Source organism: Elaeis guineensis, chromosome 16, assembly GCF_000442705.2.
Source record: "Elaeis guineensis isolate ETL-2024a chromosome 16, EG11, whole genome shotgun sequence".
NCBI classification, from domain to species: Eukaryota; Viridiplantae; Streptophyta; class Magnoliopsida; order Arecales; family Arecaceae; genus Elaeis; species Elaeis guineensis.
Window position 1 is genome coordinate 44,858,304 of NC_026008.2, and position 18,093 is coordinate 44,876,396.

General features: G+C 39.7%; 3 protein-coding genes across 3 annotated transcripts; 1 reads left to right on the forward strand and 2 right to left on the reverse strand.

The window, feature by feature from the left end:
• Positions 1–2,892: 2,892 nt before the first annotated feature.
• LOC140854342 (uncharacterized) lies at positions 2,893–5,115 on the reverse strand. The gene is made up of 2 exons (XM_073250168.1): positions 4,786–5,115; positions 2,893–4,460 (listed from the first exon to the last, which is right to left on the reverse strand). Exons 1-2 carry the CDS (start codon positions 4,984–4,986, stop codon positions 3,036–3,038), a joined length of 1,626 nt encoding a protein of 541 aa, XP_073106269.1. The 5' UTR covers positions 4,987–5,115; the 3' UTR covers positions 2,893–3,035.
• Positions 5,116–6,963: 1,848 nt separating this feature from the next.
• On the forward strand, positions 6,964–8,019 carry LOC140854280 (uncharacterized). Its single transcript, XM_073249832.1, has 5 exons — positions 6,964–7,149; positions 7,228–7,431; positions 7,540–7,632; positions 7,793–7,817; positions 7,988–8,019. Exons 1-5 carry the CDS (start codon positions 6,964–6,966, stop codon positions 8,017–8,019), a joined length of 540 nt encoding a protein of 179 aa, XP_073105933.1.
• A 2,945-nt stretch (positions 8,020–10,964) lies between these two features.
• Positions 10,965–17,465, reverse strand: LOC105059136 (putative 4-coumarate--CoA ligase-like 8). Its single transcript, XM_073250169.1, has 3 exons — positions 16,793–17,465; positions 11,615–11,983; positions 10,965–11,252 (listed from the first exon to the last, which is right to left on the reverse strand). Exons 1-3 carry the CDS (start codon positions 17,432–17,434, stop codon positions 11,106–11,108), a joined length of 1,158 nt encoding a protein of 385 aa, XP_073106270.1. The 5' UTR covers positions 17,435–17,465; the 3' UTR covers positions 10,965–11,105.
• Between the last annotated feature and the right edge of the window lie 628 nt (positions 17,466–18,093).

Below are 18,093 nucleotides of genomic sequence, written 5' to 3' on the forward strand. Positions count from 1 at the left end.
CTCTTCTAACGGGCTCGACTCCGCTTGCGACAAACTAATGTCGTGAGAAGAATCCATGATACCTCTCTTTCAGAACTAGAGATTTTGATAGACCAATTAGTTGATGGGAGTTCAGAACAACAATCCCACGCATGATACGATTTATAGTTGTTGAAACACAGAGCCATAGATTCCCAGGAAAACCCAGGATGGAAAGTATGTACCAAAGATGAATAAATTTTGCGACTAATTATGATTGTTTACTTATTAATTATTTCCGAGTTAAAGATGATAAGGATCTAACTCCATCGAAGATGAATAAAATATTAAAGTAAGTGTTAACGTTGTATATGCCTTGCAGCCTTTCCATAAAACTTTCCTATTTTTCTCCCATACCTCTGACAAATTAAACTGATCCAGATTTAAACGTGATCGCTTTGTCGAATCAGCGAATTGATTTCCTCCCTAAAATAGACACACTTTTCTACTTGGGTTTGAATGATGACTCTTTTTACCAAAAAAAGTGAGCATGAAATTAATTACGCTTGTAACAGCTAATCATTGTTTCTTTCCTGAAATAGAAATAGTCATAGTTGTTTCCTGTATCCGTATGGGTGGCCAAAGGCTTATTTAGCGTCATATGCCTGCTTTAAACTCTTATCAAATTAACTCAACCTCCATATCCTGAAACACCAAAGCGTGCTCATCATCCACGTACCCTTGATTTGTTACTAACAGTCATCATTAATATCTGTTTTTCTATCAAACCCTTTATTAACCTTTTAATAACTGAGTTACATTTTGGTGCTACAAGGCTCTAGAGGAAAGATTATAAGATCGGTGCTGATCCAAACTAGAGAGCTATTAGAAGTCAAATTAGTGAAGATCATGAATAGACATACGGATCCTCTATAATACACCACATGATGCGGTGCACTACACGTGTTGTTTATTGCATGATGGACAGTGCGCGCAACCGTATGTGCATGCGTGCATGGCCACATGCAGCCATCCATAGTGCGATGGACGGCACTTGCAAAGAATCCACACTCCTATGAATAAATTTGTAAAAGAAGTCCTAAAACCAATTGAGTATCCTCCAATTTAGAATCCTTCGATGCTTAAGTTAGTCAGAACTTTGAGAATAAATAGTAGGAAATAGAGAAATGAAAGACAAAAAAAGTGATTTGAATGGAAAGAGTGAGAACTCGATTCCTAAAGAAGCTGAAATGAATTCAGCAGAGTATTGGCCCTCTCTCTTTTAGAAATGACTTACCTCTCAAGAGTATCTTGCCCCTCTTTATATAAAAGGGGTTTGCTTAGGCTATTAGGCCGTTAGAACAGTTTGTTAGATTGTTAGAAATTTGTTATGCCATTAATTTATTGTAACAGAATGATCAACTGTATAAGAATTGTCGGTCGTTCATCCATATGGATAGTAGCTGAAAGACAGCTGTGGTAAAACTGGAGAATAACTAATTCATAGTGTGATTCTGGATGACATTGATTCAGAACCAACGTCCTTGATAACCAACGTCCTTGATGGCAGATCAGTAAAAAACTAAACTGATTATAATGCTCTATTGAGGGCCAATCCAAATAAATTTAGATCGGTATGTAACCTGACTAAGGGCTAAACCAGATTGGAATTTCACCGATTTGACCCAGAAGTTGAGTCAATATAACTCTTTAGATGATCCTTTTTTTTATGTTGCCATGTAGCCAAAAGTCGGCTAGTTGCACCTACAGAATTTTCTCAAAAAACTATGGATCTTAATTGGTGTGGTCTTAATTGATGCCAACCACATCGAGTAAAAGGTCCTTTGAGGCTAAAGTAAAAGCTTAGATGTGTTTAATTTGTTGCACTGATTAATGGCATGCTTGTCTTATGATTGTCAGCACAAACCTTGCATATTTTATGTTCGCCTTGCAAATCTTACTTCGGTAATCGGTATGTATACGAACTTACAAACATCTAGTCATCTGAAATGAATATTTTGCAGTTCAAATTCTCTGTACTTCATTTACTTACGATTGTTATTTATTTATTTATTTTCAATCTGGAATCAAGATCTCACACAGCCGTATGTAGTGCTTATGCACAAACATGTCCAAAATGTATAATAAAATATTACCCCTTAAAATTAGTTATTCTCTCACACCAAATTTTTGCCTGACCAGGAGGATTTGTTTGCATGCTAAAATTCACTTGATTTTCGTTGCGCATGTTTATTTTATTACCAGATTTTCTTAATTTTGAGGTTAGGAACAAAAGCCCAAGTCCAACATGTAAGTGGACTGACAAATCGTCTCTCTCCAGGGTTACGATTCATAGCCAACTCAATTGGATTTTAGGTTTAGTCTATTTGAGTTGGACTTCACCTAGTTGGGTTCGGTGTTACATTTGGATGGGTTATGGATTCAGCTGAGGTGAGATGGTAAGGATGCCATGCTGAGGCGGTTATGAGTTCTGGCACAGGATTGAGGAGGCTAATCAGGAAGTGTTAATGGGTGAACGTATGTTATTGGGATTGGATGGGCTTGGGCTAATCGATGGAGGTTCTCATGCGGTGGGATAGGCTTGGTGTTCGAGGTTCATGTTCGCAGGGTTGGCACTAATGATTGTTGGATTGCACAAAGGTCTTGAGGTTTGTAGATGGAGAAGTGTTTTGACTGGTGTCATACTGTTGCATTTATCAAGAAGTTGATTGATAAACTGCAAAATATCAAACATACAACCAAGTAGGGTCGTTTCTGCGCTGCAGCAACCCATGCCTTGAATTGTCCTAGACTCTTTAAGGGTCAATAATAAGCTCCACCGCAACTAGCATATCCTACCTGATGCAGAAGGCATAAAATCCATTTCCTAACAACTTACTAAATAGATGCGTCAAATTAGTGCAAAATGAAAAGTAAACAAAAGGAGATGGGATTAGCTCCTACAAGAATACATCGAGGACAACAAAATTAACAGGTCATTTATATATAGAAAAACTGTACAGGCTCAAAACAAAACCCTGTACAACTTACCAACCGCAATGCCATTTCTTAGAGAACTAGCTGTCCGATATCGTCTCCTCAGAAGATGCATCACTATCAATAACAACCAAGTTACTTGGTCCGCCAGGACCTGAATTCTTATTCAAATTGGATACACCATTCAGACCTGAACCTGTATTAACCGATGTAGGTTTCGGGGAGTTCACACCCAGAGTTGGAAGAGCACCAGGCCTTTTCCCCATCCGATGCTCATTCATAGATACCGATCTTTCAGACACGCTTACGGTGCTAGCATGATTACCAGATGTGATGTTCTTTCTCTTCAGAATTCCCCGTCCCCGGGAATCCTTAGGTGGAGCAGTTGGCTCTACTCTTGTGTCAGTACTAAGCATGCTTGCAGGTTGTGCCAGGGCTGAAACAGGAGGCAATGTTGAATTGCTTGGCTTTGGTTGTGGGATCAACACATCTCTAAGCCAATGAGGGAGATTACTTGCTGGCACACTCGTTGGTTGGTGATCCTGAGTCAGCCTTTCAACTGACTTGTGGTGCGAAGAAGATGATTCATAGTCATACCTTGTGTGAACATTGAAAGATTTATGGTGAGCGAGTCCTGACCCTGGGAAAGAAGAACCCACCGGGAAGCTGCAGAGGATGGAATCTGCAGGCGGACTGACACTTGTGAGAGGATTGGCTGGGCCCAGGCCTAATGAATGAAGTGGATTTCTCTTGAAGGTGTTCTCATTCTTGAGGTATACGTCTCCCAGAGAAAGTTTAGGCTCAGCTGTGAGCATTGGGAATTCTGAACAAGCTGACCAGGCACCATTACCACCATAGTGGTTACTTAATGATGGTTTTGCTGGCCAAGAATCAGTCGTAAAAGGAGGCAGTGAAAGGTCTGGTACAGACAGTGTTCCTGGCTTGAATAGTGCACCATTCAGAAGCTTTCTTTGCTCTAAATTCCATCGCTCAGCAAGATCCTCCGCAGCTCTTGATTTCATGAAGCAAAGTTTTGGATCCCTTAGCATTGCATTCCAATTGTTAACTCCATATCTTCTCACACCAATCCAAAGAAAGTCTAATTCTTCTTCTGACCATTCATTTGCATTCCTCTTAAACTTATCTAATGGAGGGGCTTGCCTCTTTTCTAACATCTGTGAGCCAGTTATAATATCGTCGACTATCTGCTTTTGCTTTGATACACATGCATTCACGCCAATGCTAGGCCATGGAAATCTCCTGTTGCATTCCTGAGCGCTGTCTTTAATACTGAAATTCAATGACGAATGCATGCTTTGGAAATCCTTAACAGAGACATCAGGTCCCCCTGAATTCAATAGCAGACCTAGAAAACATGTAGAAAAAGAAGATTTATTTGCTCTCTCTTCATGTCGTTGCTTTTCAGAGCCAGTCTCAACTGATTTTGTTAAACATGCTCCATCTTGTGATCCAGTTATCTGATTCTTGAACTCCCTAGATGCATCCTGCAATCCAGTACCAACAAAGAAAAAAAGAAAAAGTAATATTAGAACCAAAAAACAATGTACAGTTTGGCAAATATTCAAATATTAAAACTAGGTTCTAAATTTGGAAAATATTCAAATCTTCCACATAGTTTTGTCATAGCAAAACAAAGGACCAAGATGCAGAAAGCAAGCCTGAATACTTTTGAATAGGAAGCTGGCCAGAGAATGTCTGGGGATAATTTAATTCAATGCCTCAAGGTTGCAGAGATTACTGACAACCCTAGCCTTTTACAAGCCCAGAAAAGACATAATTATATAAGTTTAATTTTATGTTATAATTCACCTGATCATGTTGAGTCTTCACAGATGAACTGACTGGCAACATGGAAGAAGCCCTTCCATTTAATTCTTGTTCGCAGTTGAGAACACTTTGCTCCAAGGATGAGCATATACTTCTTTCTTTATTCGTATCCTGCCGTTCTTTATCAAGTGTTTCAAGCCATTTAAGTTCATCGACTTTTCCATCAGCTTCTTTATCCGCCATAATGATGCCACAACTTCGAGTTAATGAACTTTGAGACTCCAGGAGGTTTTCAGGAATGACACTTGATGCTGATTTACCTGACTCTATCTTAGTTAGACCATTAGATGCGGGAGGAGCAATAGAATCCGATATTACAATTACACTTTGTCAGATGGAAAAGATTTTTCCCCCTGAATTTTTCACTATTATGGTACATCTACTCATTCACCTAGCTTCAGAAGTTAAAGTTGGTGGACTGGTACATTATAGATGGATGTATCCTATTGAGAGGTATTATTCCAAACCTTAAATCTTTTGATAATTTTATTAGAAATAACAGCATACTGATATTTTAATAAATATTTAATTCTTGAAGGTATCTTGTGCGTCTTAAAGATTATGTGCGAAATAGAGCCTATCCCGAAGGCTCGATTGCTGAAGCATATATTGCGGATGAATGTTTGATATTTTGTTCAAGATATTTTCAAGGTGTAGAGACTATTTTTAGTCGACCTCAACGGCATAATGACTTTGTGGAGAATGCAGAACTGTATAAGTTCTTAACTACTGAAAAATTCTTGGGAAGAGCTGAAAGTATTGTACTTGATCAAAAATCTTTAGCACAAGTACATCGTTATGTGTTTCTTCATAGTGACATAATATCTGACCATCGCAGGTTAGTATATTTAAGGCATGACATCAAAATTTAAATTTTATATTAGATATAATGTTCTAAATAATATATTTATATTTTATGCAGTGAATTTTTAATTTATCAGAGACGAGCCAATCATAACATTCGTCCTAATGCAAGGATTGAACAGCGATGGTTGGTCGAGTTATTTCCTATGTGGCTTTCGAATCAGGTGTGATTTATATTTAATTATGGGATATAATTTTTGATACATATTTAATATCAGATAACTCAACAGCACTTCGTCATATCATTTTTTTTTAGGTTTCAAAGATGATGGAGACAAATAATTCAGATGAACTAATAGCTCTTGATCAAGAACCTAACAAGATTGTGAATAGATTAACGGTTTCATAATTAATGGCTTTAAATTTCATACTAGAGAACGGAAAAAATTTAGAAAAACATAGAATAGCGGTGTTATGGTGGAAGCGGATGGAAAATCCTATTATGGTGCACTTAAAGATATCTATGAGTTGGATTATTATGAAAAATTTAAAGTAGTATTGTTTAGATGTGATTGGATAGACAAACTCACCAAGAGGTTTGAAACAAGATGCAAATGAATTTACACTTGTAAATTTTTCAAGGTTGATACACACTGATGTGTTATTGAAGGATGATCCATTCATTTTTTCATGTCAAGCTCGTCAAGTATTTTATGTACAAGATGCAAAAGATAAAGATTGGTTTACTGTAATCAAAACAAAATCTAGAGACTTATATGATATGGAAAACCAAGTGGAGGATGATGACGATGACACCTATACACAATGTTGCCCTACAATTTTGTGTCAGCTGATGATTTAAATGCTACGACGACGTTGGTTAGAACAGAATTTGAAGAAAATACTACTGCTTGATTGTTACTGGTAATAATTATTTATGATGTATATATTTTGCATTAATTATTGTATTATTTTACTCCATATATTAACTGATTCTACCTTCTATTTATATAAATGCTAGGTGACATCATGCGTCACAGGGGACGATATGCTGGTGTGCAGTTCCAGTTTTCACAGACAGAGGCCGGTACGTCTTCTTCAGCACAGCAGCCTGAGGCCAGTTCAGCTGCACAGTATTTTGAGCCCTGTCCTTCATCATCAGCACAGCACGATCCTCCTATTCATCAGTCAGATGATGAGATACACGTGCAGGGTATATATTGTCTTTTATGTAATTTTATTTTTATTTCATTTTATGTAAATTTATGATATAGTTACTTTTATGTATTTTTTGCAGACGGATCCGAGAGAGTACGCCCCAGACGCAGACCCACAGTAGTACGAGATGTGTGGCAGATGCGTGAGGATGAGAGAATTGTTGTGGAGTGTAATCAGCTAGATCAGCCAATTAAGAAAGCTGCCTGCTTATTGACTTCATTTTTGGGGACTGTTGCTCGGAGGCCTCAGCTATGTCCATTGGGCTATGCAAAATGGAATGACATGCTTCCAACGTACAAAGTTGAGCTCCTTCGAGTTATAGAGGTAATGAATTGATGTTCATACTGTATATTAATTGTTAATCACTTATATAATTTATTTCATTTAACTTTTTTTTTATAGAGCAAGTTTGTTCTCCCTCCATCCACTCATGATTTTGTAATGAAGTCTCTCAACCGCAAATGGAAAGAATATGGAGCACAATTGAAGAGGGACTATATGAGACAGGGTATGACAGAGGAGGAGGTTGCTAGAAATTATCCTCCTGATGTACCCCCTCATCAGTGGATGGAGTTGGTTCATTATTGGTTCTCCGAGAGGGCACAGGTATATTATCTGCTCATTATCTTTTTTTCTAAATATTTTATAAAAATATTGATTTTTATTATATATTATATATTATACATATAACAAGTTCTTTACTTTATTTTACAGACTTATTCTGCTATTGGTAGAGCTGCACGAGCAGCTCAGTCTGTTCCTCATATATCGGGGTCGAAGAGTTATGCACGACTCCGACAGGAGTTTGTATGTTCCTTAAACTTTCATAATTAACTTTTAATTTTTATGTTGAAATATTTATATAACTAATATCATTATGTATCGTGGACCATGTCTGTATCATGATCCTCATATATTTTTTTAAATTATTATAACTATTTGCTTAAAATTAAAATTATTTGTGTAGGTGGATGAGCATGGGAGGAAACTCGGTAAAGTAGAGTTTTACCGGATGACTCATACTCATCAGGATGGTACTTTTGTTCGAGATGAGTCGAGAGATTTATATGTACGGCATTATTAATATTCTATTTTTTGCAATGATTTTAATTTAATTTTGTTAGCTATTAATGTATAACTCTTGTTTTCAAAATAAATACAGGAGAGGACTACATCTCTTATTGCGAAGCGTGACGACGAGTCCGCAGCATCTACGCAGCAGAGCCGTATCGAGGCCGAGGTATTCACAGAGTTGATGGGACCAGAGCGCTACAGTCGAGTGAAGGATTATGGAGTAGGAGTCACCCCCACTCAGTTATCTGAGGTTAGTAGATATACGCAGCATGCTGCAGCAGATGCTCAAGATTCACGCGTTCGCAGACTCGAGGCGGAGATACAGGAGATTAGATAGAGTCGTGCCGCTGAGATGGAGGAGATGCGACAGAGCCGTATCGAGATGCAGGCCATGAGGGGACAGATTGATCGGCTTACATCTTTATTAGAGATGTATGGCCTATCTCAGCTAAACACATATTATTAAATATATATTTTTGTTTTAATTTAATGATCTATATATTTTTATTTATAGATATGCAAATCATGCTTTTGATATATTTTTTGTAGGCTCCTGGCACATTAGGCACCCGTCGAGACAGTGGCACGTCACGTGGAGACAGCGACGACCATCCGCCTGCGGATTGACATTATTTTATTTTTATTGTATTCTTATATTTATTTATATTACTCTTGATTGTAATGGACGATTAGTATTTTATTTTTATTTATATAAAATAATATCTTTTGGTTTGGTTAAATTTGCTATTGAAGTTTGCTTTTGGTATGAATGGTGGTGATTGTACAGGTTTATGTTTGAATAATTGATATAATTTTATACAGGTATGTATGTATTTTTTTTTTTTGTATATAAAATCTGTATTTTTTTTTCTTTTAAAAACTTTAACGACGCTTATAAGCGTCGTTAAAATAATGTTTAACGACGCTGATAAGCGTGGCTAAGGACTTAACAGCCGACGCTTCGAAAAGCATCTTGGTAGAGTGGAGGACGCGTTGTCATTAACGACGCTAAAAAACGCCGTTATAATTGAATTTTACGACGCTTTAAAACGTCGTTATAAATAATATTTAACGACGCTTATAAGCATCGTTAAAATAATGTTTAACGACGCTTATAAGCGTCGCTAAGGACTTAACAGCCGACACTTCGAAAAGCGTCTTGATAGAGTGGAGGACGCGTTGTCATTAACGACGCTAAAAAACGCCGTTATAATTGAATTTTACGACACTTTAAAGCGTCGTTATTTTATAACGACGCTTTTAAAAAGCGTCGGCGCTTTTCGTCTCCACTCTTACATAGGCGACGCTTTCGTGACGCTTTTTGAAGCATCGTAAACGTTATTGACGACGCTTATTAGCATCGTAAAATAACTTTTATAGCGTCGTTTTTTATCATTTTCACTGTAGTGGTAGTAAACATGATGATTATTAAAACACTGCAATATTACTCTAATTAAGGAAATCATATGCTGCAAGCTTTAAAATTTTGTTGTTGGAGAAACATTTGCCAAGCCCAAGGATATCATGTCATATAGCTAGAAGATGAAAGTTGTTCTGTTACATGATTTCTTGGATAACCGAGTGCAACAGAATGATCCTTCCCTTTTCTCCTTATCTTTAAAATATTAATTACTTGACAATCCATTTATGACCGACCTTCAACATGGATATATATATATAAGACTTGCATACGCAGCCGTAGAAGCTCCATGCAAGTGCTGATACTGTGGCTGATGACAATAGACACAAGCCCTAAAATCTAAGGCATGCATGAACTCCAAAACAACTCCAGTTTTCTGCATCCATGGTGTGGAACGTGTCCCATCCGGAAGAAGATAAAGGAAAGAATTTCTTAAACACTTAGAGCATATCTAGCACGGAGAACATATGCTAATTAATTAACGAAGAAATATCACAAGCATCTTTTGCATTGAGAGTCCAAAGAACTCAAAGTCTAACTGAATTTTCATAACACCAAACATAATTACTACTAAGGCTTTGTAATGTCTGCTAAAGAAAGAAGAAATTAAACAGCTGCACGCTAATATGGCAAATTATCTGAGATGCATCATAGAAGAAGATCTAAGGATTGGTGACATCGTGGATGCTCTTTCTCTTACGCTCCATGTCTTGTTTTTGGCGGATGAAGAACTTCTGTGCATGACTGGCCACTTGCACTGGCGTCTTCGTCACCACTGCATGTCTAGATATGCTCTTCCAATCCCCCTTCCCATAAGTTGCAAGTGCAAGGACTAATTTTCCTTGCTTGTGATATATAAGACTTGCATACGCTGCCGTAGAAGCTCCATGCAAGTGCTGATACTGTGGCTGATGGCAATAGACACAAGCCCTAAAATCTAAGGCATGCATGAACTCCAAAACAACTCCAGTTTTCTGCATGCATGGTGTGGAACGTGTCCCATCCGGAAGAAGATAAAGGAAAAAATTTTTTAAACACTTAGAGCATATCTAGCACGGAGAACATATGCTAATTAATTAACGAAGAAATATCACAAGCATTTTTTGCATTGAGAGTCAGAAGAACTCAAAGTCTAACTGAATTTTCATAACACCAAACATAATTACTACTAAGGCTTTGTAATGTCTGATAAAGAAAGAAGAAATTAAACAGCTGCACGCTAATATGGCAAATTATCTGAGATGCATCATAGAAGAAGATCTAAGGATTGGTGACATCGTGGATGCTCTTTCTCTTGCGTTCCATGTCTTGTTTTTGGCGGATGAAGAACTTCTGTGCATGACTGGCCACTTGCACTGGCGTCTTCGTCACCACTGCATGTCGAGATATGCTCTTCCAATCCCCCTTCCCATAAGTTGCAAGTCCTTGTAAAAATAACCTGCATGCATGCAAAATTAATTAATAATTAATGTACAAGCAAATTTTTTTAAAGAAATTCCTATTGAGAAATTTATCTCCTCAATCGAGTGCGAACTTGAAGTCCAATCTGTTGTGCGCCTTGATTGGATTGCTAACTTTTTAAAATAATAATAATAATAACAATAAAGTAAAATATATATATACCGATGTTCCTCCTCCGTCCATGGCTTAGCCTTCCTCCTCTCCAGACCGCGGCGTCCTGACCCAAAAGAGGTGTTCTGACCTTTCGGTGGGCGTTGCTCCGGTGCCATACCCATACTACATCCATCACCGAAATTGCCACCTTCTTTTTTCTGCAAGTCATCTTTCAGAATCTGATAATGATGGTACAGTATTTGTTCCGGACTTTTTCTTGAAAAATTGGCACTGATCCGAGACCATCGATCTGACGTTCCCTCTGGATTTGCCAGGAGAGCAAGCTCCAAAACCATCTCTTCGAACGGGCTCCACTCCGCTGGCGACAAACCAATGTCGTGAGAAGAATCCATGATACCTCTCTTTCAGAACTAGAGATTTTGATAGACCAATTAGTTGATGAGAGTTTAGAATAACAATCCCACGTATGGTATGATTTATAGTGGTTGAAACACAGAGCCGTAGATTCTCAGAAAAACCCATCGAAGATGAATAAAATATTAAAGGAAGTGTTAACGTTGTGTAGCCTTTCCATAAAATTTTCCTATTTTTCTCTCATCACCTCTGACAAATTAAACTGATCCAGATTTAAACGTGATCGCTTTGTCGAATCAGCGAATTGATTTCCTTCCTAAAATAGACACACTTTTCTACTTGGGTTTGAATGATGACTCTTTCTACCTGAGAGAGGGTTATGCCGGGGTATGCGTCGGCGAAGCGCTCCATGTGGTCCCTCCCGAGCGGCGCGCCGGAGCAGATCACCTCCCTGAGCGAGCGCAGATCGTAATTGGCTCGCGCCACGCCGCACGACCTCGCCAGCTGCACCACCATCGGCGGCACCGCCGGCAGCAGCGTCACCCGGTGCTCCTCCACTGCCATCAGCAGCTCATCCAACGCGTACCGCCGGAGCACCACCACCGTCGCACCCGCCGCCACCGCCCTGCACACAAACACCGAGAAGCCGAACATATGGGACAGCGGCACCACGCACGCGTACACCTCCTCCCTCCTCCCCCACACTTGCCGCAGAACGTGTTGGATTATTTTAAACTTATCATTAAATGACTTTGGAAAACTAAAAGACCTCTTGGAAAACTAAAGGGTCTCTTGGAAATCTGAAAGGCCTCCTTGTAAAAAGGAATAGGCTTCTTGATAGATGAAGAATACATAGAATTCTGTAAATGCTTCTTAGTATTCCATGCATGAATTAAATGCTATGGAATATAAAAAGGCATCTAGGCATCTATAAATAGGAAGGTGATTTGTCCATTGTGGTGTGTGAAGCAAGTATTCTTCTTGTCATCTTTCCACCATAAGAAAAGAGTGTTTATTATTTTTATTTGAGATTCTTCAATTTTATCATTTGGTATCAGAGCCTTGTCTTGTTGAGAAGACTGATCCTAAGAGAAATGGCTAGTGATGGTGTGCAAATGCAAATCCCAAAGCTTACTAAGGAGAACTTTGGGAATTGGTGTATCCAGATGAAGTCATTATTTGGCTCACAAGATCTATGGGAGATCGTTAATGATGGCTACACCGAGCCTACACCAGATCAAGAGAGAGGGTACAATCAAAATCAAAAGGAGGCTTTGAGAGTAACAAGGAGGAGAGACAAGAAAGCTTTGTTTCAATTGTATCAAGCCTTGGATGAGGTGACATTTGAAAGAATTGCTGAGGCAACTTCTGCAAAGCAAGCATGGGATACTCTCTCCATCATATTTAAAGGAGAAGAAAAAGTGAAGCGAATTCGACTACAACAACTACGGGGAGAATTTGAAGTCGCCACCATGAAGGAGACGGAGAATATCTTCAACTACTTTTCTCGAATATTGGTTATCGTAAACCAATTGAAGAGGAATGGAGAGAAGATAGATGATGTTCGAGTGGTAGAGAAGATACTTCGGTCTTTGACACCGAGGTTTGAGCATATTGTTGTCGCTATTGAAGAAGCTAATGATGTGGATACTCTATCCATCAATGCGTTGATGGGTAAACTTCAAGTCCATGAACAAAAGAAGCAAAATAAAATTGAAGCAGCTAATACAGAGCAAATACTTCAATCAAAGGTGGAGGCCAAAGATCAAAAAGGAAAGGATCAAGGGCAATCTCAAGCATTTCGAGATGCTAGTAGCAACATAAGAGGTGGTGGCAATAACTATCGTGGTCGTGGTCGAGGCCGTAGTCATGGTCGAGGAGGCTACAATGGTGGAAGAGGCCGAACTCCAAATTTCAACAATGGAAGAGGTGGTAGAAGAGGTGAACATGGTCGAGGTAGAAGATTAAATGGAGGTCGTGACCAAGCAAGATCCAATGTTCAATGCTATAATTGCCACAAATATGGGCATTATAGCTATGAGTGTTGGAACAATGAGCAAAGCAACTACTTCGAATCCAAAAACCAAGAAGAAGAGCCAACTCTTCTTTTGGCATGCCAACAAAATGGAGACTTGAAGAATGTGTGGTTTCTTGACTCAGGAGCCACAAACCACATGTGTGGAAGAAAAGACCTATTCGTGGAGTTGCAAGAAGGGGTGCATGGTGATGTGAAGTTTGGGGATTTCTCTAAAGTTCCCGTCAAAGGAAGAGGCAAGATCATGATTCAACAAAAGAATGGTACGTCTGATTTTATTTCCAATGTATATTATGTGCCAGACTTGAAGAGTAATATTCTAAGTATTGGCCAACTTTTGGAGAAGGGTTATATAATTCATATGAAAGGGTCATCACTAACCTTAAGAGATGGGAATGGGAAGCTGATTGCTTGTGTCCAGATGGCGAAGAACAGGATGTTTCCTCTTCTCTTGAAGACAGATTCTCAAAATTGCTTGCAAGTGGATATCAAGAACCCTTCTTGGCTTTGGCATCTCAGGCTTGGACATTTAAATTTTGGAAGTTTGAAATTGCTATCTAAAGATGGTATGGTGAAAGGTCTTCCGCATATATATTATCCAAATGAAGTTTGTGAAAAGTGCACACTAGCAAAGCATACAAGAGCTCCCTTCAAAGGTGGAAAGTCTTGGAAAGCAATGAGACCATTGCAGTTGGTGCATACTGATATATGCGGCCCTCTTCCAGAATCTCATGGTGGTAACAAATATTTTATAACATTTGTTGATGATTTTAGTAGAATGTTGTGGGTTTATTTTCTTAAAGAAAAGTCGGCTGCACTCTCTACATTTAAAAATTTTAAATCTTTAGTTGAAAAAGAATGTAACTATAAAGTACAAATTTTGAGATCCGATAGAGGTGGAGAATACATGTCAAATGCTTTCAGGAACTATTGTGATGAAGAAGGAGTTCGACATCAATTCACTGCTCCGTACTCTCCACAACAAAATGGAGTAGCCGAAAGGAAGAATCGGACCATCCTTGACATGACAAGAAGTATGTTGAAAGAGAAGAACCTTCCCGAGCAATTTTGGGCTGAAGCGGTGGCATGTGCAGCCTATCTCATCAACCGAAGTCCGACAAAGTTCATCAAAGGAATGACACCAAAGGAAGCTTGGAGTGGCTACAAGCCAGGAGTGAGCCACTTGAAGATTTTTGGGAGCATTGCTTATGCCCAAGTGCCACAAGAGAAGAGAAAAAAGCTTGATAATCGAAGCCAAAAGTGCATCTTCATAGGATACAGTGAGCAATCCAAAGCCTACAAGTTGTATGATCCAACGGCAAATAAGGTAATCATCAGTCGAGATGTGGTCTGCAAGGAAGATGATGTATGGGATTGGAGTGGCACAGATTCTCATACCAAATATGTACCACTTCATAATGAAGCTGAGGAGAACATAGAAGTGGAGGCTGTCCAACCAATATTATCACCAGCAAGATCATCTCCACCACCACAAGCTACACCGGCTTCTTCAAGTCATTCTATATCAACAAGAAGTCATGGAAGAAAATTTAGAAGTCTTAATGATCTTTACGATGAAACAGAAGCAGTTGAACAAGTTGATTTATATTGTTTATTTGCTGATGTTGAATCTCTAACATTTGATGAAGCAGTGCAGAAAGCTGAATGGAGAAAGGCAATGAAGGAGGAGATCCATGCCCTAGAGAAAAATAATACGTGGGAGTTAACTACACTTCCAAAAGGACAAAAGACGATAGACGTTAAGTGGGTGTACAAAGTGAAGCACACTGCTAATGGAGAAGTAGAAAGATACAAAGCTCGTCTTGTTGCCAAAGGCTACAAGCAAAAGAAGGGATTCGACTATGATGAAGTCTTTGCACCAGTTGCTCGACTTGACACCGTGAAGCTTATCTTCTCACTTGCATCTCATCACAAGTGGAAGATGTACCATATGGATGTGAAGTCAGCATTTCTCAATGGCTACCTTGAAGAAGAAGTTTATATTGAGCAACCGGAGGGTTATATCCTTAAAGGCATGGAAGATAAAGTGTATAAGTTACGAAAAGCTTTGTATGGGTTGAAGCAAGCACCCCGAGCATGGAATACACGGATCGATCATTATCTCCAGGGATACGGCTTTGTCAAGTGCCCCTATGAATATGCCACCTATGTGAAGAAAAAAGGAGATGATATTTTGATAATATGTTTATATGTAGATGACCTTCTTGTGACAGGTAGCAGCAAGGAAATGATTTATGAATTCAAAGCAGCTATGGGCAAGGAGTTCGAAATGACGGGTGGAGACTTGATGTCCTATTTTCTTGGCATCGAGGTAAAGCACAGAGAAGATGGCATCTTCATTTCTCAAGGGAGATATGCAAGAAACATTCTAAAAAAATTCAAAATGGAGAGTTGTAAGGAAGTAAACACCCCGGTGGCTTATGGAGAAAAACTTAATAAAGAAGGAGAAGGCAAGGAGGTGAACTCGACTCTCTTCAAAAGTCTTGTTGGAAGTCTTCGCTATCTCACTATAAGTCGGCCCGATATTGTTTATGGAGTTGGTTTGATTAGTAGATATATGGAGCATCCAAAGGAGTCACATTGGATGGCGGCAAAGAGGATTCTTAGATATCTTAAAGGAACTCTTGATCATGGTATGTTTTATGCTCATTCCAATGATGCAAGTTTAATTGGTTTTTCTGATAGTGATTGGGGTGGAGATCTTGATGAACGGAAGAGCACTTCCGGTTATGTTTTTTATTTTGGTGCTAATGCTTTCTCTTGGAGCTCAAAGAAGCAATCTATTGTGGCACTATCTACATGTGAGGCGGAGTATGTTGCGGCGGCATCATGTGTATGTGAGGCTATATGGTTGCGAAATTTGCTAGAAGAATTGGGTCATCCACAAAAAGAGCCTATAAAGATCAATGTTGATAACAAATCTGCTATTGAGCTAGCCAAGAATCCAGTCCAACATGGAAGAAGCAAACATATCGACACTAGATTCCATTTTCTTCGTGATCAAGTCAAAAAAAGAATTGTGGAGGTTGTGTATTGCAAATCAAAGGAACAAGTTGCTGATATATTCACAAAATCACTCAAAAGTGAAGACTATCAAAGGCTGAAGAAGATGCTTGGAGTCATATCACCAAGATGAACAAGTTTAAAGGGGGAATTGTTGGATTATTTTAAACTTATCATTAAATGACTTTGGAAAACTAAAAGACCTCTTGGAAAACTAAAGGGTCTCTTGGAAATCTGAAAGGCCTCCTTGTAAAAAGGAATAGGCTTCTTGATAGATGAAGAATACATAGAATTCTGTAAATGCTTCTTAGTATTCCATGCATGAATTAAATGCTATGGAATATAAAAAGGCATCTAGGCATCTATAAATAGGAAGGTGATTTGTCCATTGTGGTGTGTGAAGCAAGTATTCTTCTTGTCATCTTTCCACCATAAGAAAAGAGTGTTTATTATTTTTATTTGAGATTCTTCAATTTTATCAGAACGCTGGCCATCGCCACCAGATTCCCGTGCGAGCTCACCACCCCCTTGCTCTTCCCCGTCGTCCCGGACGAGTACATCAGCGCCGCCGGATCGGCTGGGCCCACGCCGGGGAACTCGACCGGGGCGTTCCGATCGATGGAGAGCGATGCGAAGAATTGGTCGATCAGGGTCGGAGGGCGGGGTATGAGGCCGTCGAGCTTGGAGGCGAGGTCGGCGGTGGTGAGGATGAGAACGGGGCCGGAATCTTGAATCTGGGATTGGATCTCCGAGCGGGTTTGGAGGAAGTTGGCGGTGGAGAAGACGGCGCCGAGGGACATGGCGGCGAGGACGAAAGCGGGGAAGTGGAGAGAGTTGGGAGAGACGTGAAGGACGACGTCGCCATGGCCGACGCCGAGGACGGCGAGTGCACGGGCGGCGGCGGCGGTGAGAGCGCGGAGGTTGGCAATGGTGAGGGCTGCGCCGGTCTCCGCATCGATGAAAGCGGGCTTGGAGGAGGAGGAGAAAGCGAAGTGGAAGAGGAGGAATTGGGGAAGCGAGAGAGGTGGTGTGGGAGCCAGCGACGAACTCCATGGACCGTTGTAGATGCCGGTAGAGGGGCAGAAGAAGCTTCTCTCTTCTCGCGTAATAAATGAGGAGCCTGCCATCTCTCCCTCTGGCAGTGCGACTCTGAGCCTCGTATGAGAGGCCTTAGATAGGTGGGGATGGGGGACAGCGCAGCAGTTTTTTATTTTTTATTTTTATTTTTCGCACAGCAGTACAGTAGGTGACGGATTTCACGAGGGGTGCCGGTGAGGGGTCGAACCCGTTAATGATATCCAACTTTGTGGGGGAGCAGCTAAAGAAGTGGGTGTTGTCCCTTATGATTTTTATTTTCAACATCCAAGATGTTAGGGTTTGAAAAATTTTTACACTCCTGAAGATTATAATGATTGATTTTTATCAGATCTATTGAAAAAAAAATTTTAAGCATAGAGAGGTTCGATAGGTCTGGAGGATCAAAATACATTCAAAGATAAGTCTATTCTTCTGAAAGATGGCTTGAAATTGACTCCTAAACAGATCTTTTCTATGAGCTGAGAACATGAATATTTAGCTGATATGCCCTTGCTGTAACATTGAAGAGAAGACTATGGAGCACGCTCTTTTCTGATGTCTAAGGATGAGATCTGTTTGATCCTTGATGGAGATGTACCTGCAAATCGCTTAGGCGGAGGATCTCACCTAAAGTTTTTTGAAGTTCCTACAGTGCAGTCTTGGACGTGATGCTTCTAGGGCAACAAGTATCCGAGTGGTCTATATAGCC

Bases quoted from the DNA above. Each gene is read 5' to 3' on its own strand.
- LOC140854342 (XM_073250168.1), bottom strand. From the start codon at position 4,986: ATGGCGGATAAAGAAGCTGATGGAAAAGTCGATGAACTTAAATGGCTT. The intron at 4,461-4,785 runs GTGAATTATAAC...ACTGGATTGCAG, and splicing joins TGAAGACTCAACATGATCAG to GATGCATCTAGGGAGTTCAA.
- LOC140854280 (XM_073249832.1), top strand. From the start codon at position 6,964: ATGCGTGAGGATGAGAGAATTGTTGTGGAGTGTAATCAGCTAGATCAG. The intron at 7,432-7,539 runs GTATATTATCTG...TTTATTTTACAG, and splicing joins GGTTCTCCGAGAGGGCACAG to ACTTATTCTGCTATTGGTAG. The intron at 7,818-7,987 runs GTAAAGTAGAGT...AAATAAATACAG, and splicing joins TGAGCATGGGAGGAAACTCG to GAGAGGACTACATCTCTTAT.
- LOC105059136 (XM_073250169.1), bottom strand. From the start codon at position 17,434: ATGGCAGGCTCCTCATTTATTACGCGAGAAGAGAGAAGCTTCTTCTGC. The intron at 11,984-16,792 runs GTTCTGATAAAA...TTTAATGATAAG, and splicing joins ATCTGGTGGCGATGGCCAGC to TTTAAAATAATCCAACACGT. The intron at 11,253-11,614 runs GTAGAAAGAGTC...GTTTGTCGCCAG, and splicing joins CCGGCATAACCCTCTCTCAG to CGGAGTGGAGCCCGTTCGAA.